The sequence below is a fragment of the Echeneis naucrates genome, chromosome 6, assembly GCF_900963305.1.
Source record: "Echeneis naucrates chromosome 6, fEcheNa1.1, whole genome shotgun sequence".
NCBI classification, from domain to species: Eukaryota; Metazoa; Chordata; class Actinopteri; order Carangiformes; family Echeneidae; genus Echeneis; species Echeneis naucrates.
This window is the reverse complement of record NC_042516.1, coordinates 9,337,566-9,359,521: the sequence shown is the minus strand read 5'-3', so window position 1 is coordinate 9,359,521 and position 21,956 is coordinate 9,337,566. Positions and strand designations below refer to the sequence as shown.

Here is a 21,956-nt window from a genome sequence, read left to right as displayed (position 1 = left end):
CGTTTCTCGTCCAAAATTCGCCGTCACCACCTTTTTAAAAACATTTGTATAGAAAATTTCTCAACCCTTAATTTTCTTATTCTTCTTTCTTTTCCTTTCTGACCACCGGACTGATGTTGACTGGACATTTTCCAACCGAACTACAGACAACAGACAACAGGCTAGCATAGCAACAGTAACCGAGGGGCGGGGCTTAGCGAAGGATCGTTGGCCAAAACATTTGTTGGGGGGGGTTAGAATTAGGAAGAAAACAAATAAGAACATAAGCAAATCATCTCAGTGGTTCATTATCATTGATCGATCAACCAGTTAAACTGTAGCATATACACCAGAAAAAATCAGCAACAAAGCATGGTACTTATTTACTCATAAAAATGATAAACAAGTCAACAGGCATCACGTGGGGTGCTGGAGCCAATCCCAGCTCATTTTGGGTTCTACGTCATCACGGTTAGGTCAGGTGACGTAAATGTGAAATGGTGAAGTAGCGCAAATGTACGCGGCAACTTGAGCAGCGCTGTGGCGCAGCGGTAACGCTGCCGCCCCGCACCTAGGTGAGAAGGGTTCGGTTCCCGGCTAGGTATGATGTAAATGTAATGTATGTAATGTAATGTAACCCCGGGGTTAGTTAATATGTAATATAATGTCATATGTAATATGTGATTGTATGACTTACTGTAATCCTAAATGTATGTAATGTTGAATATGTATGTAATGTAATGTAATGTAATGTATGTATGTAAAGGTCCATTCCCGGTGTGGGCACCTGAACGTGTCTACGGAGTTAGTTGGTAGCGAGTGATGGACTGGGCTAATGCAGATACGGCGCCCCCCCCAGGACCTAGGCCGAACCACACCAGACGGGTGACGGCACCCCTCCAGGAACGGACCGAGACCAGACCGGAGACAGGACGCGTCCACAGACTAGACCAGTAAAGCGAACAAGTCACCCACTGAGATGAACTCTTTTAGTGAAAGTTTATGTAATACTTGAGTATATTAACTTGTTTTCTTGTTTTCTTCCTAATTGTAACCACCCCCCCACAACAAATGGTTTGGCCACCGAGCCTTCGCTAAGCCCCGCCCCCATTGGTTACTGTTGCTATGCTAGCCTGTTGTCTGAAGTTCGGTAGGAAAATGTCCAGTCAGCATCAGTCCAGTGACGGTGATCAGAAAGTGGCGGTATTATTAACTGGAACACGTACAGACATGGCCACGATGTATAATCCTCACCCTACCTGGATTATTTCTCCATAACGATCGGGTCATTCTACATCATGGTCGTATTATTACCTGGTGTGTATCACCACGTTTCTTCTTTAAGTACGCACGGTAACATAGCAACTACGCACGACTCAGCAGTAAATCAGCGTAAAGGGGAACAGGAATTTGGGGGGAACCAAATCGGTTGACACACCGGGAAGGCAGTCAACAGGAGGGAAACAGAACAAGAGCAAGACTTAAATCAAATTATTTATTTATTTATTAATTTATTTATATAGCGACAAATCATAACAAGGTTGCATCAAGACACTGTACACTGACCGGCTCTGTATGGTCTGAAGACTGGGGACATTGAGGGTAACGCCCCTTTATGGCATCATGCAATGCCTGAACTAAAATCCGGGGGAAAAAAAAACCGTCACATTTATGCCCGGAAAAAAATTGAATATAGTAAAGTACACTTACTTTAGTCTAAATAAATTTAATGCATGCCAGAATTAGAATATGTTAACGACACAATGAGAGGTGTGTAACTTTATTTTTTAGTCGGACCGGCATTTCACACAGCTCCTGCAATTGGGGCCTGGCTCGGGTCCTCGGTCAACGTGGGAGACGCGAATATGTGAAGTTGTTTTGAACCTGTGTAAAAATTTGGCCAACTGTGACATGCTCGTCGTTTTAAACGAGGAGGAAAGGGACGGGCTGAGAGTTTTATGGTGGTATTAGTCTTACCATGATGCCTGGGGAAAGTCAGTCGAAAACAATGGCGATAGCCTCGGACGCGACGGTCGGAAACTGTCAGAACTGCTCTGTTTTGCATCAGGTCAGCTCATATTTCAGTGACAGTTGTGCTTTGTCTCGGGAGGTGAAACGCAAACATTGTCCGACCGTTGACGTGTTCGTATGTGATGAATGAGTTTAAGTCGGTATTTGTGGGTTTCCCTGATTGTTTTTGTTTTTCCCTTTCTCTTATTACAGAGCCTGAATGAGTATGTGTCGTCATTTCTGGCTCTGAAACAGAAGATAACAGTTTCGGAGTGAGTATGAACGAGTGGTGGTCGCCATGGTGACACTTCTGTACACAGATAAACTTTTTGTTCCGCCGATTATAAATCAGACACTTTGATCTACTGACCTTGTGAAACATCACCAGTCAGACAGGGGCTTTATTGTACTCTGTGAGGCCCGTAGCAGGTTTAAATTTCATTTCATTTCATTTTAGTGCATGCATTTTAAAGTTGTGTTTTAAATGTCTCTCGACGTCTGCATTGCGCTACCTGATAAAACACAAAAATCTTAACTTTTTAAAACCTTTTTCTATATAAACTGTGTTTTGTTTCGTTTTGGTGTTTTTTTTTTTTTTTTTTTTGTTTTGCACTCCTGTAACCAACAGTCAACTGGTGTTTCTCTTTTTTCCAAAGCAAACAATTGCAAACACCACACAGTTTATGATTCAGTTCATTTGTTGGTTTCTTTGTTTTACCTACAAGGTATGGACTTAACTATGGCATTGAAACAAGAACCTGATCAGTGTTTGTAACAGACTAGGCATGAATATAAATGAATAGCTATGCTGAAGCATAAATTTGCTACACCGCTTCTACCAATTCTTAAACATCTTTGAAAACTGAATATCAGTCAACAGTGACTGCGCATGGACTGTACTCAAGGCATAACAGCTGTATAAAGCTTAATGTTGCATCCACTTGAATTCCTTTTCTTTTTTTTGTTTTATGCAGTGACACCATCAGGCTTCAACAACAGCTGGAGGAGCTGAAGATCAAATTGGTTACTCTAGAGAGAAAAACTGTTGATTATGAATCTATGCAAACAGAACTAGAGGAAAAGAAGGTAAGTAAAATCCTATTGAAGGAATATCTCACCTGATGGCATGGCTGTATCTGTCTCTTTGATATTGATGCTACAGTCAACACTTTTTTTTGTCATTTAGTTGTTGTTTTTTTTAAACTTCTGTCATGCTGATGGTCACACTATGTATATATTTTTAGAGTTCTCTTAAGGTCTATGAACAGTTGTCTGGAGAGATGGAAAACCTGAAGCAAGAAAACACCAAGACAATGGCAGAGTAAGGGATGGTGCCCGTGTTAAAAGTTCAGATCATGGTGGTATCTGTATGGGGAAGATGGTAACTGTGATGTTTCATGTCTTTCAGAAATAAGAAACTTGAAGACCAGTTAAAACATCTGGAAGGTAATTTACAGTCACAATCTTTAACTTAAATCCAGCTAAGAAGTAACACGGTTTTCAAGTAATATTACTTTTGTGTGAATTCACATCTGATTTGGTGCTAACTTGTAGAGCTGACAGAAACACAGTCCCGTGAAAATGACCACCTCAAGAGGGAAAAGGCTAAAGTCGAAACTGATTTGCTGAAAACACAGGTAAATATTAAAACATGGTCTCTTCTGATAATATATAGTCCTATGATTTTATAATCATGTAACTAACCCTGGATACTACCAAACCCCAAGGGGTTTATTGTAGAATTGCTGAAATATAATCTCTCTAACGTTATCTTTTCATCTCTTCAGACGTCTCTAAGCAAATGTCAGGCACAAGCTGATCAAGTTGAAAAACTGATTGAGGTGAATGCCAAGACAACAAGCATGTAAGAACTCCTGTCAAAGTCTTGCGTTAGAGTGGGCTGTAATTAATAAATTTGAGATTAACTGTTGTCGTGTCATCAACAGAAAGGACAACCTTGAAAATAAAGTCAGACTGCTTGAAGGTTGGTATTAAAATTTGTATAACTAAGGCTTTTGCGTGTGACTTGAGTAGTTATATGACAATGTTTGTTTGTTGATTTTGTTTCAGATATTTATGCATGTTCTTGTTGTGTTTTCAGACTCGGTTTGCAAACAGAATCATCAAATCTCCAAACTGAACAATGAGAAGATCATACTACAACAACATATTGATGATCTCCAGGTACAGTAATGACCTTTGTAGATATTTTTTTCATATGTAATTTTATTCTATTGAACTTCATATTTCAATTATTTTGCAGGTGAGACTGTTGAAACTGGAAAGAGAAAGGAGTAAAGGTAAAAAATTATTACATTTATTAAATTAATACAGTCAGTATAGGTAAATTCAATATATTCTGTTTTCTATTTCCTGTCATGTCATGTTGTTTGAGCAGTAATCTTTTTAACAATAGAATGGCTAAAATGGCTTCAAATTATCAAACTAAGACTTTTTTTTTTTTTTTATTGCATTAAAAATATTCTGTATTTCTCCTATTATAAGCTGTTTCCAATGGCAGTGTCTATTTGTTTACTTGTATCATATACTCAAATATAAATAAAGGCAATATCTGAATCATTTCTTCACAGAATACAGGAGTATATCAACTCAAGCACATTCACCAGAGGAGCCTCAAGTTGACAAAGGCATGTAGTTGGCTTTGCATGTTTTAACTTATAGTTGTTTGGTAAATTAGGCTTAAATTAACCAGGAAAGCAGATAAGATGATTTTATTTGTCATTATTTATTCAATGTTTGGATGTTTTCAGAAAAAATTCGGATGCTGCTAGAAAATTTGTGGGAATGTGTGGAACCTCAGCAGCAGAACTCAGAAAAGCTGTTACACTTCACTGGTGATGTATCATCAAGTGAGTCAGCTCAGCTGCAATTTCTTAATTTGGAGAGACTTTAATTTTGAATTGTGTGTCTTTCTTTTACCATTTCACTGAGGAAATTCCTGCATTCTTTTTTGCATTGTAATTACAGAACCCTATGGGCTGTGCACTCAATTGAGGGCGCCTCACAATTACCCCATGCAGAAAAAAGCCATGAATGCACAATTGAAAGATTTTCCTGATGCACAGAAAACCATCAAGCACCAAATATCTCCTCAGAGGTCAAGTGACACGAGGCTGCAAAAGTACAAAAAGAGCAAGCAGTTGTCCAAGGAACCCGAAACCAAGGAATTATCTACTGGCCCAAGTAGCACTGAAATGTCAATTGAGGAGATCATGGAAATGTTTAAACCAATACTTTCTTGTATATCACCACTACCAGATTCGGTGAGGCTTTGGTTAAATTTTATGTGGGGCTGTCAAATGGGTAAAATTTTTAATCAGAATGATCACAGGGTAGCTGTGGATTAATCATGATTAATCACTATTCCTAAGTATGACCAAAACATTTATATATTCTCTGTATAATGCTGGAACAGAATTATAAATTACAAGAGGGTATGTAGGTTTAACTTTTTTTTTTCCTGCTAATTACTTTAGACTTGTCATGAGCTGATTTGGGACTTTTTTTCTTTTTTTTTTTAAGTAAAACATACTATTGGAAGTGACTTGACGTTCACCTCCATGATGCAGCATCAGCAGGCAGGAAGCTGCTGAAAAAGTTGTATAAAAAATTGATATATTTAGCCTTTTTTAGTAATTTTTGTGACTGGTCTGGTTAACTTTGTAATTCAAATTCAGTAATTATTATGTTATTGTGTTATTACATTGTTATTGTCTTGTTTTTGTTAGGATACAGAGGTTGAAACTATGGAGACAGATATTGGAGAAATGGAAAACCATCCCAAACTCTCTGATACTGATGCTGTTCCTCATAAACAAGAAGCCTTCTTACCCATCACAAGATCTGTGTCAAACCACTGTTCAAACCTTTCTGCACTGACAGTACAGGAGAATGTGGACTTACCAGTAGTCACAGCTCATAAAGTGGAATGTATTTCTGATGAAAATGACTCCAGAGGACAAAATAACTTAAGTGGTATTACTGTGATGAAGGACAACAGTAGTTCAGATGGGAAAGAAGTGGATCTTCAAAAACACATGCAAACTGAGCCGGAGACACTGCAATTGCAGTCATCAACCTCCTTGTCAGAAAGTGCAGTTTTGGTTGTGGCTGTATCATTAACAAATGAAAGTCAAGAACCCCCCTGCACTGTAAATCCTAGTTGCAACATTGCCAGCAGTGTCTCTGAAACTGAACTCGTTTTAGGCACAGCAAAGGATGATAAGTCAGATATGGCCACAAAGACGGATGCAAACACAGATCCCACTGATGTTACAGATGCCAGGATAGTCACTCCTGAGGAAGGGGGGTCACTCAGAGAAAGTGGTGTCACTAGAGATGACGAAGCTGGAGATGGGCAGCTTGTTACAACCTCAGTATTCGCTGACACTGGGAAAGACACAGCGGTTTCAAAAGCCAAAAATGGTTCAGAAGCTGACGAAACGCATCAAGAATGTTGTTTGAAACAGGGCAGTGAGGGTTTCACTGTTTTGGGGCCACAGGAGATAAAATTGTCTCTTTCCAGTGGCACAACACACATTACAGAAGATAGCATTTGTTTGTCAAGCTCCCCAGCCAACTTCTGTAGTGTGTCAGATAAAAATAATGAAGAGGAGCTTAAAAATGATGGCTCTATGAATGGTTTTGAGGTGAATGATGAACAAAGAACTAAAAGAACACATTCTTCCCCAGAGTCTCTTAATATTACCAGACCTCAGTCACCTAAAATATGTTCACTTTCAAAGATGAAAGATGCAGACAAAAGCCATGCTGCCCTTGAATCTGCTCAAGCAAACACTGAAACTTCTTCCCAAATAGAAGATCACACAGAGATGAAGAATACGGAAACAGTGGCTGATCATGGGACTTCCCTCTCTGAAGTGATAAAGACTATTAATTGTGAATCTTTAAAAGAAAATACACATTCTCTGTGCAGGCAGTTGAGCCCTTCATGTATGTTACCCACAGTAAAATTGTGCCCTATGGAACCTCACTCAAATTCAGGAAAAATACGTGTTGGGGCTGAAGTTGAACACAATTCAACAAACAAAAAAGCTTTGCAGCTTGTGCCTAGATTGGAGGAAGCTGGCATAATTGAAGAGGTTGCTGTCAAAGACTTCCATCGGGAGACCAAAGAGGCAAGTAGTGTTGCCTCGTTAATTCAGTCAGCTACTTGCATGGATGAGAAAAATAAAAGTTTGGAGCCATGTACAAGAGTGATTGAAAAACAAAGCCCAAATGTAATCACGGAGGAAGAAGCTAGCCCACCAGCAACTCCAGCTACAGATCAAACACCACAGTGCATTGGGCAAGTTCACTCTGAAATGGGCCCTCCGCTCCCCCCTCTCCTAACCCCTCTGAGTACGCCACCGAAAGTGGGCAAATCAATCAATCCACGGCAAGCTATTGAGAAACTCTCTTTTCCCTCACCCATGGATAGATTGGCCTCTCCTACCACTCCTGTTCTGACCCACAAGACACCCATCAGTCAGCATTTAAATTCTTCATCTCTAAACAGTCCACTCCATCCAAATGGACTCCCCTCATCACCACTTCAGTTTGGCTCTGCTACTCCAAAACATGCCTTACCGGTCCCAGGCCGCCTGCCTGTGACAACAATGACCTCCCCCCCCTCTTCTTCCTCCAGTCCTTCTCAGGAAAACTCCATGAGGATTCTTGACACAATGTATCCAGAGCTCTCTGCCCGTGCACGAACATTGAGCATTCTCAGAGGGAGTGTTGGTCTCAGCATTTGTTCTTCAGACAGTGGAACATTACCCACAACGACCGACAGTCATGTGTCTGGCTTTAAAACTATCAACTCAGCCTCAACTGCCTTCACCAAGACTGAGACAAGAGGAGAAAAAAGGCAGGCCAACAGTTTGCCTCAAATTAAAAACAGAAAATGTCCTAAGCTTGACAGGTTTTCTCACACAGCTGATCATGAGCAGGTGCCTTCTTGCTCATTGAACAGGGGAGAAGCCATCTTACCCCAAACTCTGAGGCTCGAACAGCTCAAAAGCCTATCTCAATCTGTGAAAGATGGAAAACCTCCAGAGGAGAATGTTGTACTCACCTCTTTAAAGAAAATTGAAAACCAGTGCTTTGATCTACTGCCTGTGATCAAAAGTCACCTGTATGTTGGCAGCCTCCCTAAAAAGCCTGTCCTCAGAGATGAGGAGAAGGAAGTCATCTCTGAGATTTGCCAAAACAGCTTGGTGAGTATGGTGTTTGTTTTTGTGCTCATGGAATTAATTGTTTTGCGCAATCATCCATTTTAATCAGAAAGATCGATCTTATATTAAAAAAGTTTTACTATGCATGACAATGAAGTTGAGTCTGAAGGCAGCGGCATGCTAAAGCAACCATAATGTGTTGTATCAAGCAAGCAAGTGTTAGATGTGAAAATAAATGACTAGAATTAGCTTTTGTTTAGTTAGATGAAGTGTTATATAGTTTTTCTAAATGTCAGTTTTCATATAAAATAAACATTTGCATTTATTTGTCTCTGCTTTTCAGCATGATGTGGATTCACAAATGCTTTCATCCATCTTGAATAAACTGAAAACGGTGAAATGGGAACTCAGTAAAAACTACATCCAGGCCCTCTGTAGAGTCTACATCGGCATCTGTCGACAGAAAAGCTACTGGGAGAAGGCTCACATTCTGGCATATACTGTTCTCATGGAAGGTCAGCCATTTACTGTATTCTTCAAAGACACTTCTGAATCTACTTCCACCAAGGTACCTTGCTGACAGTTCTTGTTTTACTCATTGCAGATTTTCCAGATGCTGACAAGCTGATTTTGTTTATGGTGGTAACATGGCCCAGTGTCCTCTCACACAGTAGTTTGCTATGCCAGGCCATACATACTGTGACCAAACTGATTGCACAGGAAGAGCTCCTCCCTTGCCTGTCAGCATTCCTCGGTTGGGAGAAGGTATTTTATATTTGACACATTTTTATCTTTCTTTCTTTGACATTTCATCAATATCCTTGGCATTTCACACACTCACTGACTGCGTGTTTGCTTCAAACACAACAACAAACCTCTGTGGCCTCAATTTCAAGTTAGGCCACATTTGTTATCGCCTCTTCTTCTCCTGTCTGTGTCCTCTCAAATAAAAAAAGATTTGACCATCAAAGACCCAATCTCCCTGTTTCTCTGCAGAGTCCACCTCTGGACATCGACCAGCTGATCTCTAGATCAGTGTCTGCTCTTCAGTCAGGGTCAAATCTGTCTTTCACACATCATGATCGTTATGGGTATGATGTGGGGGATGAGGCTTGGGAACATGTTTTCACACTGCATCTCCTTTGTAAACAAAAGAAGTGGAAGTGGACCTACGAGAATTTACTGAGGTTAGTTATGTCTTCTGCTGTGAACATAGATTGCTTGATGGCATAATTTAAATCAAATCTGTCTGACAGAGAAAATCAAACAGTAATTTATTACTTTTCTGTATTCTTGTACTAACTTCTTCATTTTGTTTAAACAGCAAGGAGTTGTGGCCATTAATGAATACATGGGTGACGCAGCCCAGAGATCAACAAACGCCCGTTTCTGATGCAGCTGTTGCCACCGTGCTCCGACTCATAGGTCAGTTTTGGGGTTTTAACAGTAATCTGGAGTTGTGGGTAATGTAGTAATCACAAAAGGACAGTAGAATTTAATGTTTCATTATTTTTCTTTATATAGGATACCTCGGTCATCAGGGAATCAAAGAAAAATGTATATCCACTGTGATAACTGTTGCCAACGTCATCAACACATTTATTCAGCATGGACAGACTGAAGGTATGAAATATGAGAAATCACGGTGAATGCAGAATGGCTCAGTTTGCCTGTTACAAATACACCTCTAGTGTGTGCTGAGATTTCAGAAACAAATCTGATTATCTTTCTGACATGTCATACAAATACTTGGCTATAAACTTAAAAATAGGCAAAAGATGATGCTCTGATATCCTGACGTGAAGGAAAATGGGACATCTAGAGGCATCATACATTCCATACAAATCCATTGCATTCTCTAATCTTACCATGTCTTCTCTGAGCAGGTTTGTCATGGCAGGTCCAGTTAGCAGCTGTCTATTGCATCTATCATCTGTCTCCCTGCAACCCGAAACCAGCCTTGGACGCCCTTGCCCGGTGGCGAGAAGAAGTGTCTCAGAGCGTTCCTCCTGCTGTCAGTAGCTGCATGAACCAGTTAGCCTCTATATGCAGACAGGTCAAGACATGAGGGAGACACACGTGCTCCTAATTCACATGGACATCTATTTCTTTGCCTCCTCTAAAGACTAGAAAGAAGATCCCATCATGCACCTCACTGTTCATTTTAACTAGCTGATTGGCTGCCTGTAACAAGGTGACTTGAAGTTCTGCAGTGAAAGTCAAAGACTTCTTAAACATTTGCTTTTGTGTGTGTTTTATATGCACTTCTATCTAAAATGAACATGGTTGGTAAATATGTCTGTCATGAATTCATAGCAAATATTTTCAAAATTTTTAGAATGAAATACATCTAAAGTTTGTTTTTCTACAGTTTAGTTTTTTTTTATCTGCTCACACTTTCATAAGTATTAGCATGTTTTTGTGCATGTCTACTATACTGAAGTCATTCCCTCAAAAATGCATATTCATATTTTGATTTGACTGAGTGCTACTGTAAATTGATTTAGGCATTTGTAAATATTGAGGTTAAAGTTTGTTAATGAAAACCAATATTGCAACAGTGAATGGATTGTACAGTTTACAGTTTCAGAGTTAATTTAATTTTGTCAAAATTAAAAATGTCTCATATTGAACAAAAATAACTGCTTTGTTGCCGTTTCCCATCTCCTTCCTCTCCATAAATTGGCCTCTTATGTGTCTTACACTAGACCTGATATGTATCAGAGCTTAGCGATCACTTTAAAACACACACTCCTTTGAATCTCTGACTGTTCGACAAACGCTGGTTTTCAGTCATTTACCACCACATCTTTAGCGGTAATCTGGTCTAACGTGATATAAATACGATAAACGCAGACTAATGATGCAGCTAAATCACTACAATTGTCTTATCGCTATTAAGTGTGCAAACTACCATTTCCGGGGGTTAGCCTTCAAAATAAAACAAACTCCGCCTGAAATATCCAAATTTAAGTAACACTCCGATTCAATATATAGCATCAATAATATATTTAATCGCACAATACGTTAAAAAATGTAGAACTCTTAGGCATTATGTGTTTGGTGGGTGGTTTGACGTGATATTTCAGAAAAGCAAACCTAAAATACTTCCACTTCCGCTCCTCCCGCGGTGCGCATGCCGGACTTGACGCACGTCACGATGCTGAGGGGTGTGCCCAAAGATTTAAATCCCTCGGACATGCGTAGAAGCGGATCCGTGCTGCTGGGTGCGCCATATTGGCTGACTTACAGGGGGAGTGGAGTTGGACGAGCCGCTTGAAAAACCAAACCAGTTTCCAGACATGAAGCACAGAGGATAACGAGTAAAACGACGTGGTGGGGTTTATTTTTGTTCGCTTCGGTGTGACGCGTTCAATTCGGCCAAATTTGCTCGCCATTTTACCGCGAAGAGGTTCTCGGTGAACTCGAGTCCGATGGATCCCAGGACCGCTTGGATCCAGCCGGAGCAGAAGGGACCTGCCAACTCCCTGTGGATGCACATTTGGGAAACCTCTCAGGGATTTGGAGCGAACTCCGGCATTGACAATCACCTTCACCTCCAGCGCAACTTCGCAGCGCAAAATTCAAACTCCGCGGACTTGAACGGCGAGTATTGCAAAAATGTAGCCCCGCCACAGTCGTCGCTCCCCCCGACACCGGGGGTTGTGTTTGGGAGACTGCCGAAGCGAGGCGGCGGCGGAGACAGGGGAAGTGTCCGGAGGAAGGGCTCGCTGTCGCCGTCCTCCTCCTCCCTGGACTCGGAGGCCGAGAGCTCGTCGCCCTCCGGATCCTCTCTGCAGATCGACAATTTGAACGTGGCGGAGGAGGCCAGTCGGTTTTTACACTACGGCGAGCACGAGTTGAACGAGAACAACCTCAGACAGCAGCAATATCCCCCTCCGCCTTTTCACACTGTTCAGCTACACTGTCGCAGCATGCAACACCCCGGCGGCCACACCCCCACAGGGATGAAAAATCAGCACGGGAACAAGCACCACCACCATCAGTCACATTCATCCGGCCGCAGGAGGCATCTGAACAGGGCCAACACTTTCCACGGCATCCACCCGCTCCTGTCCTACGTCTGCCACGGACACTACGAGGACTCCTCCTGTAGCTTATGGAAAACCAGGCGGTACAGCCCGGGCATCAATGGGTGAGTAAATATGGAGATTTTATTCTTATTGAGGTTATTTACTTCTGTTCAGGTGTTCTCACAGTGAGATCTGGGTACCTCATGGGGTTCTTGGCAGAATGTGCAAATTGTGCACTTGTTTCTTGGATTTATTTTATCCAGGTTAAGTAATTTACAAAGTACAACAATAAATGTTACATCATCAATTTGAATCGCAAATCAATTCATTTTTTCACACAGTTTGGTGCATTAGCTCGTTTTGAAATGCCATGTATCAAAAGTCTTGTATCAACAACCTTGTTCCCCATGTGTCCCTTTGCAGTCTGCACGAAGAGATAATGGACTTCTTCAACTTCATGTCACCTCGGCCAGAGGAGGAGGCCATGAGGAGAGATGTTGTGAACAGGATTGAAAGTGTCATCAAGGATTTGTGGCCCACAGCCCAGGTGAGTCTGAAAGTCGTATTCCCGTGGCACTCTGACCTACATCTGACCTGATTTATTAGGTTTTTTGTTTTTTTTAAACTGAGGCATACCACTATGCTTACATCTTCTGGCCTGCTGAGATGTAACCCATGCCCATGGTCACTACAATTTTAAGAATGTGCTGCTTTGCAATCCTGCATTGAGCACTAAATCCAAACCTTCATTTGCCAAGTTTGGACAAGGCTGACATTAAAATTGTCACTCTTCACTTTGTTCACTGTGTCATTGTCCTTAACTTATTAGGTTTTTCTTTTAATACTAGCTGCTGAGTAAACTGGGTATTTCAGATTGTTAGGGTCTAAGAACAAGTAATGAAACATTTGACAGAAAACTCAAAGTATAAACCGTAAAAGGTTAATTTGATCTGTCAAGCTAATTATATTTGAGTTTGGATGATGGTTCAGCTCTGAACACTTTTTGAGGTGTGTCTGTCGCTATGGATCACTTCACATCAACCTGAATAATGTGTAACTTGTGTTATCTCCCCATTACCTGCACAGAGTTAACAGAATATTGCCAGTATAATAAATTACCTCCTCTTTGACGCATTGTTGAAACCACAGACTATATTTAAATTGTGTCTCAAAAGCTTTAGAAAGAGTAAGATTCGTTGTAGGGATGCTGTATCAGGTTGCTTTTGATTTTTATATGTGCTTTATCTGATAAATTGGTGCCTTGATGACTCTCCTCCAGTCATTTACACTATATCAAATGTTTTAACTGCTCATGAGCTATGAATAAAGACCATACACAAGTCACAGTCTTGGCCCCCAGCCAATTCTCATATTTTCACACTTTAAAATGCATATATGCTTTGTACTGACTCTTGCGTATAGATTTGTAAATTACATTGCAAAAGCTGCTACGTAAATAAAATGTATTGTGTTTTGTAGCCAGCATCCCTTCTTGAGCTTCTTGAGGTTTACTGCATATCTTGTTTGGCCACAATTTAGGCTGTCAGTAGCCTAGTTTACAACACACATTAAACCAAACTGGCCAGAAATAATTACCTGTTACGTTTACAGTTCCATTGTAACTTCTGTGAAGTATTTTCCATTTTATAATGCCAAGAAAATGTTTGTACATTTATAAACAAGATTTCTTTCAGTTACCATTGTAAACAATTTGAATTCATGCTGGTCAACTGATCCCACTGGGCTTCTTTGGGAATTACGTATTTCTTTCTTTATTTCCCTAAATGATTTCCCTCGACCATTTTGTGTAAATCTTCTGAGGCTGGGGCAGTTCATATTTTAATTTTTAATGTGGTCTTTTTCAACAGGAAAGTGGAACATTTGAAGTCAGAGATAATATTATAATATTACCATCCAGAGACCACTGTCATATTTTGACACACTGGGTTTGTCATGGTATTTGTTTTTTTTGTTTTTTTTTTAAGATTTCACACTGTTTTGTAATAATAACTATGAAGATGATAGTGCTGGCCTGTGAACACCTTTTCATGTTCTTGGCAAGCCACAATCAAGAAAGCTTATTCTTCTGTTGACATAGACATAATTTATACAGAACAAATATAAATTTACATATGTAAATAATGACTATCTATAAAACCCATATGCTTGGTCAGTGTGAAAGCTTCCCAAACGCCACTACATGGAAAGAACAGCAAATTCTTCAAGTGTGCCTTTGTTTTCTGACTTGTTAAAATCAGCAGACACAAAAGTGTACACTTGTAGACTGATCTTGCAAATTGTGTTACTTTACTACTCCTGACGGTTCCAAACTGTCTACATGCATCAAGGTCAAACTGCCAGAATAGCTTGTGTGTAAACTGGTTTACACATCACAAGAGTAATAATGATCTGTTACAACTTACATCCAGCTAGTATTAATTTCTCCTCTACTCTGCAGGTAGAGATATTTGGCAGCTTCAGCACTGGACTTTATCTACCAACAAGGTAACATTTGTTTTTTCCACTTTTGCGTGTACAGTCTAACATCACATGGGTCTCTTTAGAAACATCTCATCAACATGCTAGTGTTGAAAAAGTCCGGGTGCTACATTTGGTAGGGTATGTTCATTTTCGTCAGACCCTCAATATCGTACAGTTTAATGTGTTGCTTTGTACTGGCTGAAACCTCATTTGGAAATGATGAAGTCTAAGTGTAATTGAAGTTGGGAAATGAAGCAGCTGTTGTTTAATGCTGGGGCTTTTTCAATATCACACAAGTGTATTAACTTAGTGCTCACTAATAAATGACATGAACCACAACAGATAAATTATGAGTTAGTACTTGGTCTTTAAGATGGCCACATCAAAAACAACTAATTACCCTTATTTTTATTGTTAAAGCATTATTGAATTACTTCAGTTAAAGCAATTTTCTTTTCTTGTATGTTGTCCTTCTGAAAATCTTAATCTGTCAAATTGTTGCGTTGTTCTTTGACAACCTTTCCACCAACAACCACGCACATTACCAAAAGTTCTAATTGGTATAACGACATAAAACAGGATGTAATTTTTTTTTGGTGGCAGGCTCATCACTGTGCATTGTGTTTAGACAGATTACTTAGAGAAATAAACTTCTGAGTGCAAAGTGCTTTGTGTTCTTGCTCTTAGTGACATTGACCTGGTGGTGTTTGGAAAGTGGGACTATCCTCCACTGCAGGAACTGGAACAAGCCCTGAAGAAACACAATGTGGCTGGCCCGTATCCCATCAAGGTCCTCGACAAAGCTACAGTAAGCCCCAGCAGGAGTATCTCTTTGTTTTTGTCCCAAACTCTTAAGTTTACAACTAACTGAAATACCAAATATGGCTTATAGAAATGTAATTTCAAAACAAATCCTGAAAATGCGCATACTCATGGATCAACATTTTGATCTGTCATCAGGTGCCAATCATCAAACTTACTGACCAGGAAACAAAAGTGAAAGTGGACATCAGCTTCAATGTAGAAACCGCAGTGAAAGCAGCACAATTCATTAAAAGCTACCTTAAGGTAATCCTTTGAATTCTTAACAGCTTTAACAGAAACACTTCCTTTTCTTTCAGCCTTTCTAACATTTATCTTGGTTTTATAGAAGTACACTGTTCTTCCACCTCTGATCTTCGTCTTGAAGCAGTTCCTGCTGCAGAGAGATTTGAACGAAGTCTTCACTGGAGGCATCAGCTCTTATAGCCTTATTCTAATGGCCATCAGTTTCTTGCAGGTATATCTGTATATAGATGTTTATGTTTGAGATAAACATGTTTATGTCTGATTGGAATTCACCTATGTTTCATAAAGTAATACAATTGAAGTCACCAAATAGGTCAATGAGTGCAAGGGCACAATTTTAAAATTTATTTTTCTTATAGATTTTTACTTAGCTGTTATTTTAGCGAACTATTTTGTGGCTTTAACACCAAAACAAACAGTACAAAATAATAAAATTGCTTAATATCAGTAGGGGTGAAATGATTACTCAACCAATTCCAATAATTTGATTACAAAAAAATGTTTCTTCAACCAAAGCTTTGATTAATGAACTCCACTGGAATTATAGTAGATGCTCTACTTGGGTTTAAAACGAATGTTTATTAATGTCACACACTGTTTTCATATTCAGTGGGGCAATTGTAGATAAGATGGAGCAAAGCCAAGAAATGGCAGAAAAGAAGAAAGGATGGAAAATGCAAAGGCGTGGGACAATTTGAAGTTGCAAAAAAATGAAAACACTGTGCAGTGCATGCCTTGTAAAATGGAACTTACAAACCATAACAGCAATGTCTACAATGATGCCACACTTTTACCGAAAGTTCTCAAGTCTACAAAGTGAGGCCGCCACAAATTAATGTAACATGTTGACTTACTATTTTCTTTTTTTTGATAAGGCAGAAGAATTTATTTAATTAATTGAGGAAATCATTGACACAATATTTACATTACTAAAAAATAATCATTAGCTAATCAGCAATGAATAGCTGCAGCCCTATTTTACAGTATTTGCTTAATCTGTCTGGAGCTATGCAAAAAAAGGTACTTCTAAAGAGAATGAATGATCCTTTTCCTGTTGCTCAGCTACATCCTCGGATCGATACACGACGTGCCAATATCAACCTGGGAATCTTGTTGATCGAGTTCTTTGAGCTGTACAGCCGTGATTTCAACTACATGAAAACTGGCATCCGGGTGAAGAATGGGGGCGCGTACCTCTCCAAGGAAGAAATGCTCAAAGACATGGGGAATGGAAACAGGCCATCCATGCTCTGCATAGAAGATCCAATTCAACCAGGTCAGACTTGACTTTAATGTGATGCATACATGGACAGTGCTGTGATCAGATCACCCTTCCACATATGGTGGGGATGTAAAAACCAAAGGTGTTTCATAGGACTAAAATGTTGCGCATACAAATAAATCACAACATGTTCCAAAGAAGGTGGAAAATCAAAAAAAGAAGCAAACGTGTCAAAATGCACTGGCAATGATTTGTAAATCATAGTCCTTGTGACTTAAAAACTGAGGAGATTGAAAAGAAAGATAGCAAGTGGCAAAAACATCAGATGTGTGTTGAAGAGTGAAGACTGTAATAGTCTGTAATTAATAAATAAATAAATAAATAAATGTGAAAAGTTAATGATACATTTACTTCATTTTTCCTAGTTAGTTTTATATATTCCCTTTTTTATATAATATTTCTTGTGTATAAACTTAAATCCAGTGCTTTTCCTTAAGTATTCCAGTAACTACTTTGTATTTGTTCATGATATCACTGATGTCTTGTGGATTTTGAATGAGTTAGATTATCTATAGTATAAGGTTATAATTCTAAATTATCATGTGATCTTCACAGGAAATGATGTGGGCAGGAGTTCATATGGCGTGCTCAAGGTCAAGCAGGTGTTTGACTTTGCCTACATGGTGCTGAGTCATGGTGTGTCTCCTCTTGCACGTGCTTACCCCAACAAAGAGTATGACAGGTTGGATTCTTCCTTGAATCATGACTCTTTTTCTTTTCTCTTTTTCTCCTTATCTTTATTTTAACATTGTTAGCCTGTGCCTTTTTGTGTTGCAGTACTTTAGGACGCATTATCAAAGTCAGCCCAGAGGTGTTGGCCTATAGGGACTGGACAATCGAAAAATGGGGAGCTAAGCAGTATGCCAAGCTGGAAAACCACGGTAACTTTGGCATCTTGTTTCTGCAACACTTGCACTGGAATTGTAGTTTGTAGTATTGTAGTACAAGGATAAAAATTAGTTTACATCTTTGGTGTCAAATGTTAAAGGCGTGACAGCGAGCATGCTCGGCAAACAAACAACCTTTCAAACTGTAGTTTTCTTGTTGGTTCTAGATGTAGAGACCTGTGAGCAGGACCTTGCCAGGCTGATGCTGGTTTCTATGGAGGATCAGAGAGACAGTTCATCCCCCCTCAGTGCTGACTCCCCTTCACCTTCTCCAGTCTTCCTTCCCAGCCCTCAACACCATTCATCGTCATCCTCAGCATGTTCTTTATCATCCTCCTCTGGAAGTGACATAGTAAGTCCAAAGTATATTCTGACATTTCAAGCATTTACTATATCAGTGGTTTATGACCAATGAAAAACAGTGTTATCCTCCTGTCTTTTTTTTTTTTTTTTGCACTCACAAAGACCATCTTCAGCAGTGGAAGCAGCAATAGCAACTGTTACAACCTCGGCCATAACTTGGGACATATTTAAAATTTCTCTCTGCCTCTGCAGTGTTGTTGATCTGAATGTGTCTCTTTGCAGGAGTCAGATTCTCCTCCCTGTAGTAATGCTGCTATTCCTCTTCACCCCCTCACCCTGGCCTCGGCCCATCCTGTGATCCAGTTGACAACTGACCTGAGGACCACACATCCAGCAGGATTTATCCATGCCACACCTCAGGTTGGTTTATTCTCTTTGTATCATAGTTGTTAGAAAAATACATGGCTATGACAATCACAATGTTGTGTATATCTTTAATTAATAATTGAATTGACATCAAATGACTTCAATTGCATAAAAACCTAGTCATAGCAAAGTTCAATTTTGCATATTCTATCCAACCCCCTCCTCCCAGGTCCCAATGTCCCTCCCAGAAAACCTTCCCATCTCTTCCCTCTCCAATTGCCAGTTCTATCATGAGAATCCACCTTCAATCAGTGTTGTGCACAGTCACAGATCACAAGCTGCACAGCTCTCCCAGCACACTAACTCCTTAAGCCCTCTCCCGAGCCCCCTCCACCGTCACCACCCTCTGAGTGGAGGACAGCAGAGCCACACTTACACCATGAGATCAAATTCTCACGGCGCCATTGAGCCGCACAAATTTACCTTCAAGCACAACCAAGGTGGCAGCCTCCGAGGTCAAAACCATTCTCAAGGTAATTTCAGTCCTCAGCGGCAGTTTGTTCCACAGGGTCACAGCACAGCATCGGGCTTCAGAAACCAGCAACAATACAACCGTAACACCTGGCGACGCAGGAAGAGGGACAGCCTTCCTGCTCTCAACCAGAGTAGATAAAGGATTGAAAGCAAAGGACTTGACATTACTTGTATTAACAGTGAAAACCTCACTCAGCCATCATGAGTTTTTCAGCTAAGAAGCCGTGATTGATTCATTATACCGTTTTTTTTTTTTTTTTGTTTTTGCTTGTTTGTTTGTTTGTTTTGTTTTTTTTCTTTTCCCCCCTCTTCCCCTCCCATCTTCAAGGCTTTCAAAAATTTATACTGTGCTTGAATTCAAGTGGTCCACCTCTGCCAACATCACCAACTAATGCTATAAGGCTGATGCAGGAGAATGAAGGTTGTAAATTGTTTTGTTACATCGGTCTGATGGTAGTCAGAGCCCTTCCTTTAAATGTGATGTACACCAGCACAGACTCCGAGTTGTATGAGGCATTACTGATTCCCACACAGAATCCTCTCCCAGCAGCTAAAATCCGCAGCATGTGGCTGAAGAGTTTGGTCAGGTTAAGTTTCCATGTGACCTGCACATCTTAGAATATCATGTGCCATAGTACTGAACTGGTTTGTCAAACCTGTTCTCTCAACATTTTCTTTTGGTTTTCTTAATGCAACACTTGTTAGTATGCTCGCAATTCAGAGCTCTTGCAGCTTTGACTATCATCTGCAAATTGTACTCTAGACTGAGTGAAGCACTACCCTCCTACCTATGCAGCACAACGCTGACTTAGATGCTTTCAGTGTGATGGCACAAAACGGACCTTGTCTCAAGCGCTTAAACTGTGACGACTTGTTTGAATGTACTGTTTCTTTTTTTTTTTTTTTTTGTGTGTGTGTGTGTGTCATCTTCTATTCTGTTTTTGTCACTGAGGGATTTGTTTGTTCACATTGACACAATATTTTTGTACTGTAAACATAGCCACCTTATTTTAAGTTTGTTGCATTTATATGCAATGCAGACTTGCTTTTATTTAATTTATTTCACATTTTAGTTTTATTTTAGGGGTTCTCCCCACCATACTTTTGCTTTCTTCTCTAGACGACATTGATCTGTGCAATAGATGGCTTTTGGGGCGTAGAAGGAGTGTTTTCCTATGTGAAAAGCTTTCCAGCACAAGGGAGATTTGTTGTATAACATGAGAAATCTGCCAAAAATCCCATTATGCCACCATTTTACTCATTTTACTACCATCATATTGTGATCACTTGAACTTCTGCCAACTGCCTGTCCAAATGTTTTCTCACCTCCAATTGTTTTTTTTTTTTTAAACATATCACTCCCTTCAGTGGTTTGACTTTAATATGGGTGATTTTCCTCTTGATAGGTCGAACCTTATTCTGGGGGAATGCCCTTTTTGCAGTTTTAACTCATTTACAAAAATTAGATTTCAAAAACAGTTGGTGCTAATAATTACCAGCAAAGTGCTTGTTTTCTGCCTTATATCTCCTTTGATTCTGTTAAAGCAACAGGTTAACTGCCTTTGTAAATGACCAAATTTGCCCCCTTTCCTGGATGTAGCCGAAGCTTTCTGTCTCTTTCTATGAGTACTGTCAGGTTACTTTTATTTTTACTTACAGCCTATAGAGGTATGCTCAAGGAGGAGACTCCTATTGCAGTCAATGATTTGTAGTATGTCACATCACTTTTTTTTTTTTTTTTTTTTTTTCCCCTTCTCTTTTACAAACTGGTTGTACTGGAGATCCTTACATGTCAGAGGTTTACCTTTTCATATATAAAGTCATTATTTCTAAAACAAGGTGTCAATACAGAACTTGCCCAGCAATCCATATCAGGACTTGAGCATGGGTTAGAGAGATGTCCTCATTATTGGAGTATTGGTAGAGCCAATAACAAAACCAAACTTTGAAGTCATGCGTGAGTCTTATTATAACACCCTGACAACCAAACGGACAGATTCACAATGATGTTGCTTGCATTTTCCCATTGTTTTCAGCACTCAAATCCCCAGCTCATATCTGTGTAACTGCGATTGGGTTGTAAAGTGTAAATGAATGACATAGATGTTTACCTTGTTTTTTATGTAAGTTTTTCTATTTTTTTAATAAACATTTTAAAACTCCCATTTGCTGCTTAGCTCATAAATGTGTTTCCTTTTGTGCTAGCCACCACTGATTTGAACTGCAGGTAAAATTAGATTCTCTGAACATCCCTGTATATCAGCATCTACCAGAGATTTGCATAGTGCTAAATACATTATTATTTTGCAGTGTGTTTTCAGACTACTTGTATGGCTTCCAGTTGGTTGTCTCCTCGTGTTGGACCCAACAATAACTGAAGTAATAGTGTGTTGGCTACCTGCACGATCGGAGGACTTTGTACATTATTAAGTAAAACACAGTCACAGTCATTGATTTGTTGTGTAGTGATTCCTCGTGCTTTCTGGTGGGGGCAGTGGTGGACCTTTTGTTGGCTTCAGGTTGCCAGTGAGGGCAGAACAAGACAGTGGAAGACTTCAAAAACATAACTTCTGCAGTTTCAGTTATTGGAGAGTTTCCATCTGGAACCATTGTCATTTTATTCTGATTAAAACCAAGGCAAAGAGTGTCATCACTGGGACCCCTTTTAGCCTTGGACTCAAACCAGCTGACTAAGGGCCTAAGAAATGAGATCCTGCCTTCAAGTTGCCATCCACGTTTGGCTCTGTTTTCATTGATGACTGAATAGTAGCCATCTTTTTGTTAAAAGCTGGTTCTTTGTTCTCAATGGATATCT

General features: G+C 39.8%; 2 protein-coding genes across 3 annotated transcripts; both read left to right on the top strand.

Annotated features, from left to right (window-relative positions):
• Window positions 1-1,829: 1,829 nt before the first annotated feature.
• ice1 (KIAA0947-like (H. sapiens)) lies at window positions 1,830-10,812 on the top strand. The gene is made up of 20 exons (XM_029504489.1): window positions 1,830-2,047; window positions 2,203-2,261; window positions 2,964-3,075; window positions 3,234-3,310; window positions 3,398-3,435; window positions 3,544-3,626; window positions 3,777-3,853; window positions 3,936-3,973; window positions 4,091-4,173; window positions 4,253-4,289; window positions 4,581-4,637; window positions 4,761-4,859; window positions 4,978-5,273; window positions 5,739-8,228; window positions 8,530-8,701; window positions 8,791-8,951; window positions 9,183-9,373; window positions 9,511-9,611; window positions 9,711-9,809; window positions 10,073-10,812. Exons 1-20 carry the CDS (start codon window positions 1,958-1,960, stop codon window positions 10,252-10,254), a joined length of 4,542 nt encoding a protein of 1,513 aa, XP_029360349.1. The 5' UTR covers window positions 1,830-1,957; the 3' UTR covers window positions 10,255-10,812.
• Window positions 10,813-11,441: 629 nt separating this feature from the next.
• Window positions 11,442-21,306, top strand: LOC115044933 (terminal nucleotidyltransferase 4A-like). Of its 2 annotated transcripts, none has more exons than XM_029504307.1 (12): window positions 11,442-12,342; window positions 12,644-12,767; window positions 14,679-14,725; window positions 15,389-15,509; window positions 15,662-15,769; window positions 15,852-15,980; window positions 16,832-17,045; window positions 17,607-17,733; window positions 17,829-17,932; window positions 18,106-18,290; window positions 18,524-18,661; window positions 18,837-21,306. In XM_029504307.1, the coding sequence occupies exons 1-12, from the start codon at window positions 11,621-11,623 to the stop codon at window positions 19,278-19,280; spliced, it is 2,463 nt and encodes an 820-aa protein (XP_029360167.1). In that variant the 5' UTR covers window positions 11,442-11,620; the 3' UTR covers window positions 19,281-21,306. The 2 variants fall into 2 exon arrangements, with proteins under 2 accessions (XP_029360167.1, XP_029360168.1); XM_029504308.1 differs by having other exon boundaries at window positions 18,088-18,290.
• The last annotated feature ends 650 nt before the right edge of the window (window positions 21,307-21,956 follow it).

Excerpts from the sequence above, each read along its gene's own strand:
- ice1 (XM_029504489.1), top strand. The coding sequence starts at position 1,958 with ATGATGCCTGGGGAAAGTCAGTCGAAAACAATGGCGATAGCCTCGGAC. Across the intron at positions 3,854-3,935 it reads AATGCCAAGACAACAAGCAT|AAAGGACAACCTTGAAAATA; the intron begins GTAAGAACTCCT and ends TGTCATCAACAG. Across the intron at positions 5,274-5,738 it reads TATCACCACTACCAGATTCG|GATACAGAGGTTGAAACTAT; the intron begins GTGAGGCTTTGG and ends TGTTTTTGTTAG.
- LOC115044933 (XM_029504308.1), top strand. The coding sequence starts at position 11,621 with ATGGATCCCAGGACCGCTTGGATCCAGCCGGAGCAGAAGGGACCTGCC. Across the intron at positions 15,510-15,661 it reads AGGTCCTCGACAAAGCTACA|GTGCCAATCATCAAACTTAC; the intron begins GTAAGCCCCAGC and ends ATCTGTCATCAG. Across the intron at positions 18,291-18,523 it reads CCTCCTCTGGAAGTGACATA|GAGTCAGATTCTCCTCCCTG; the intron begins GTAAGTCCAAAG and ends GTCTCTTTGCAG.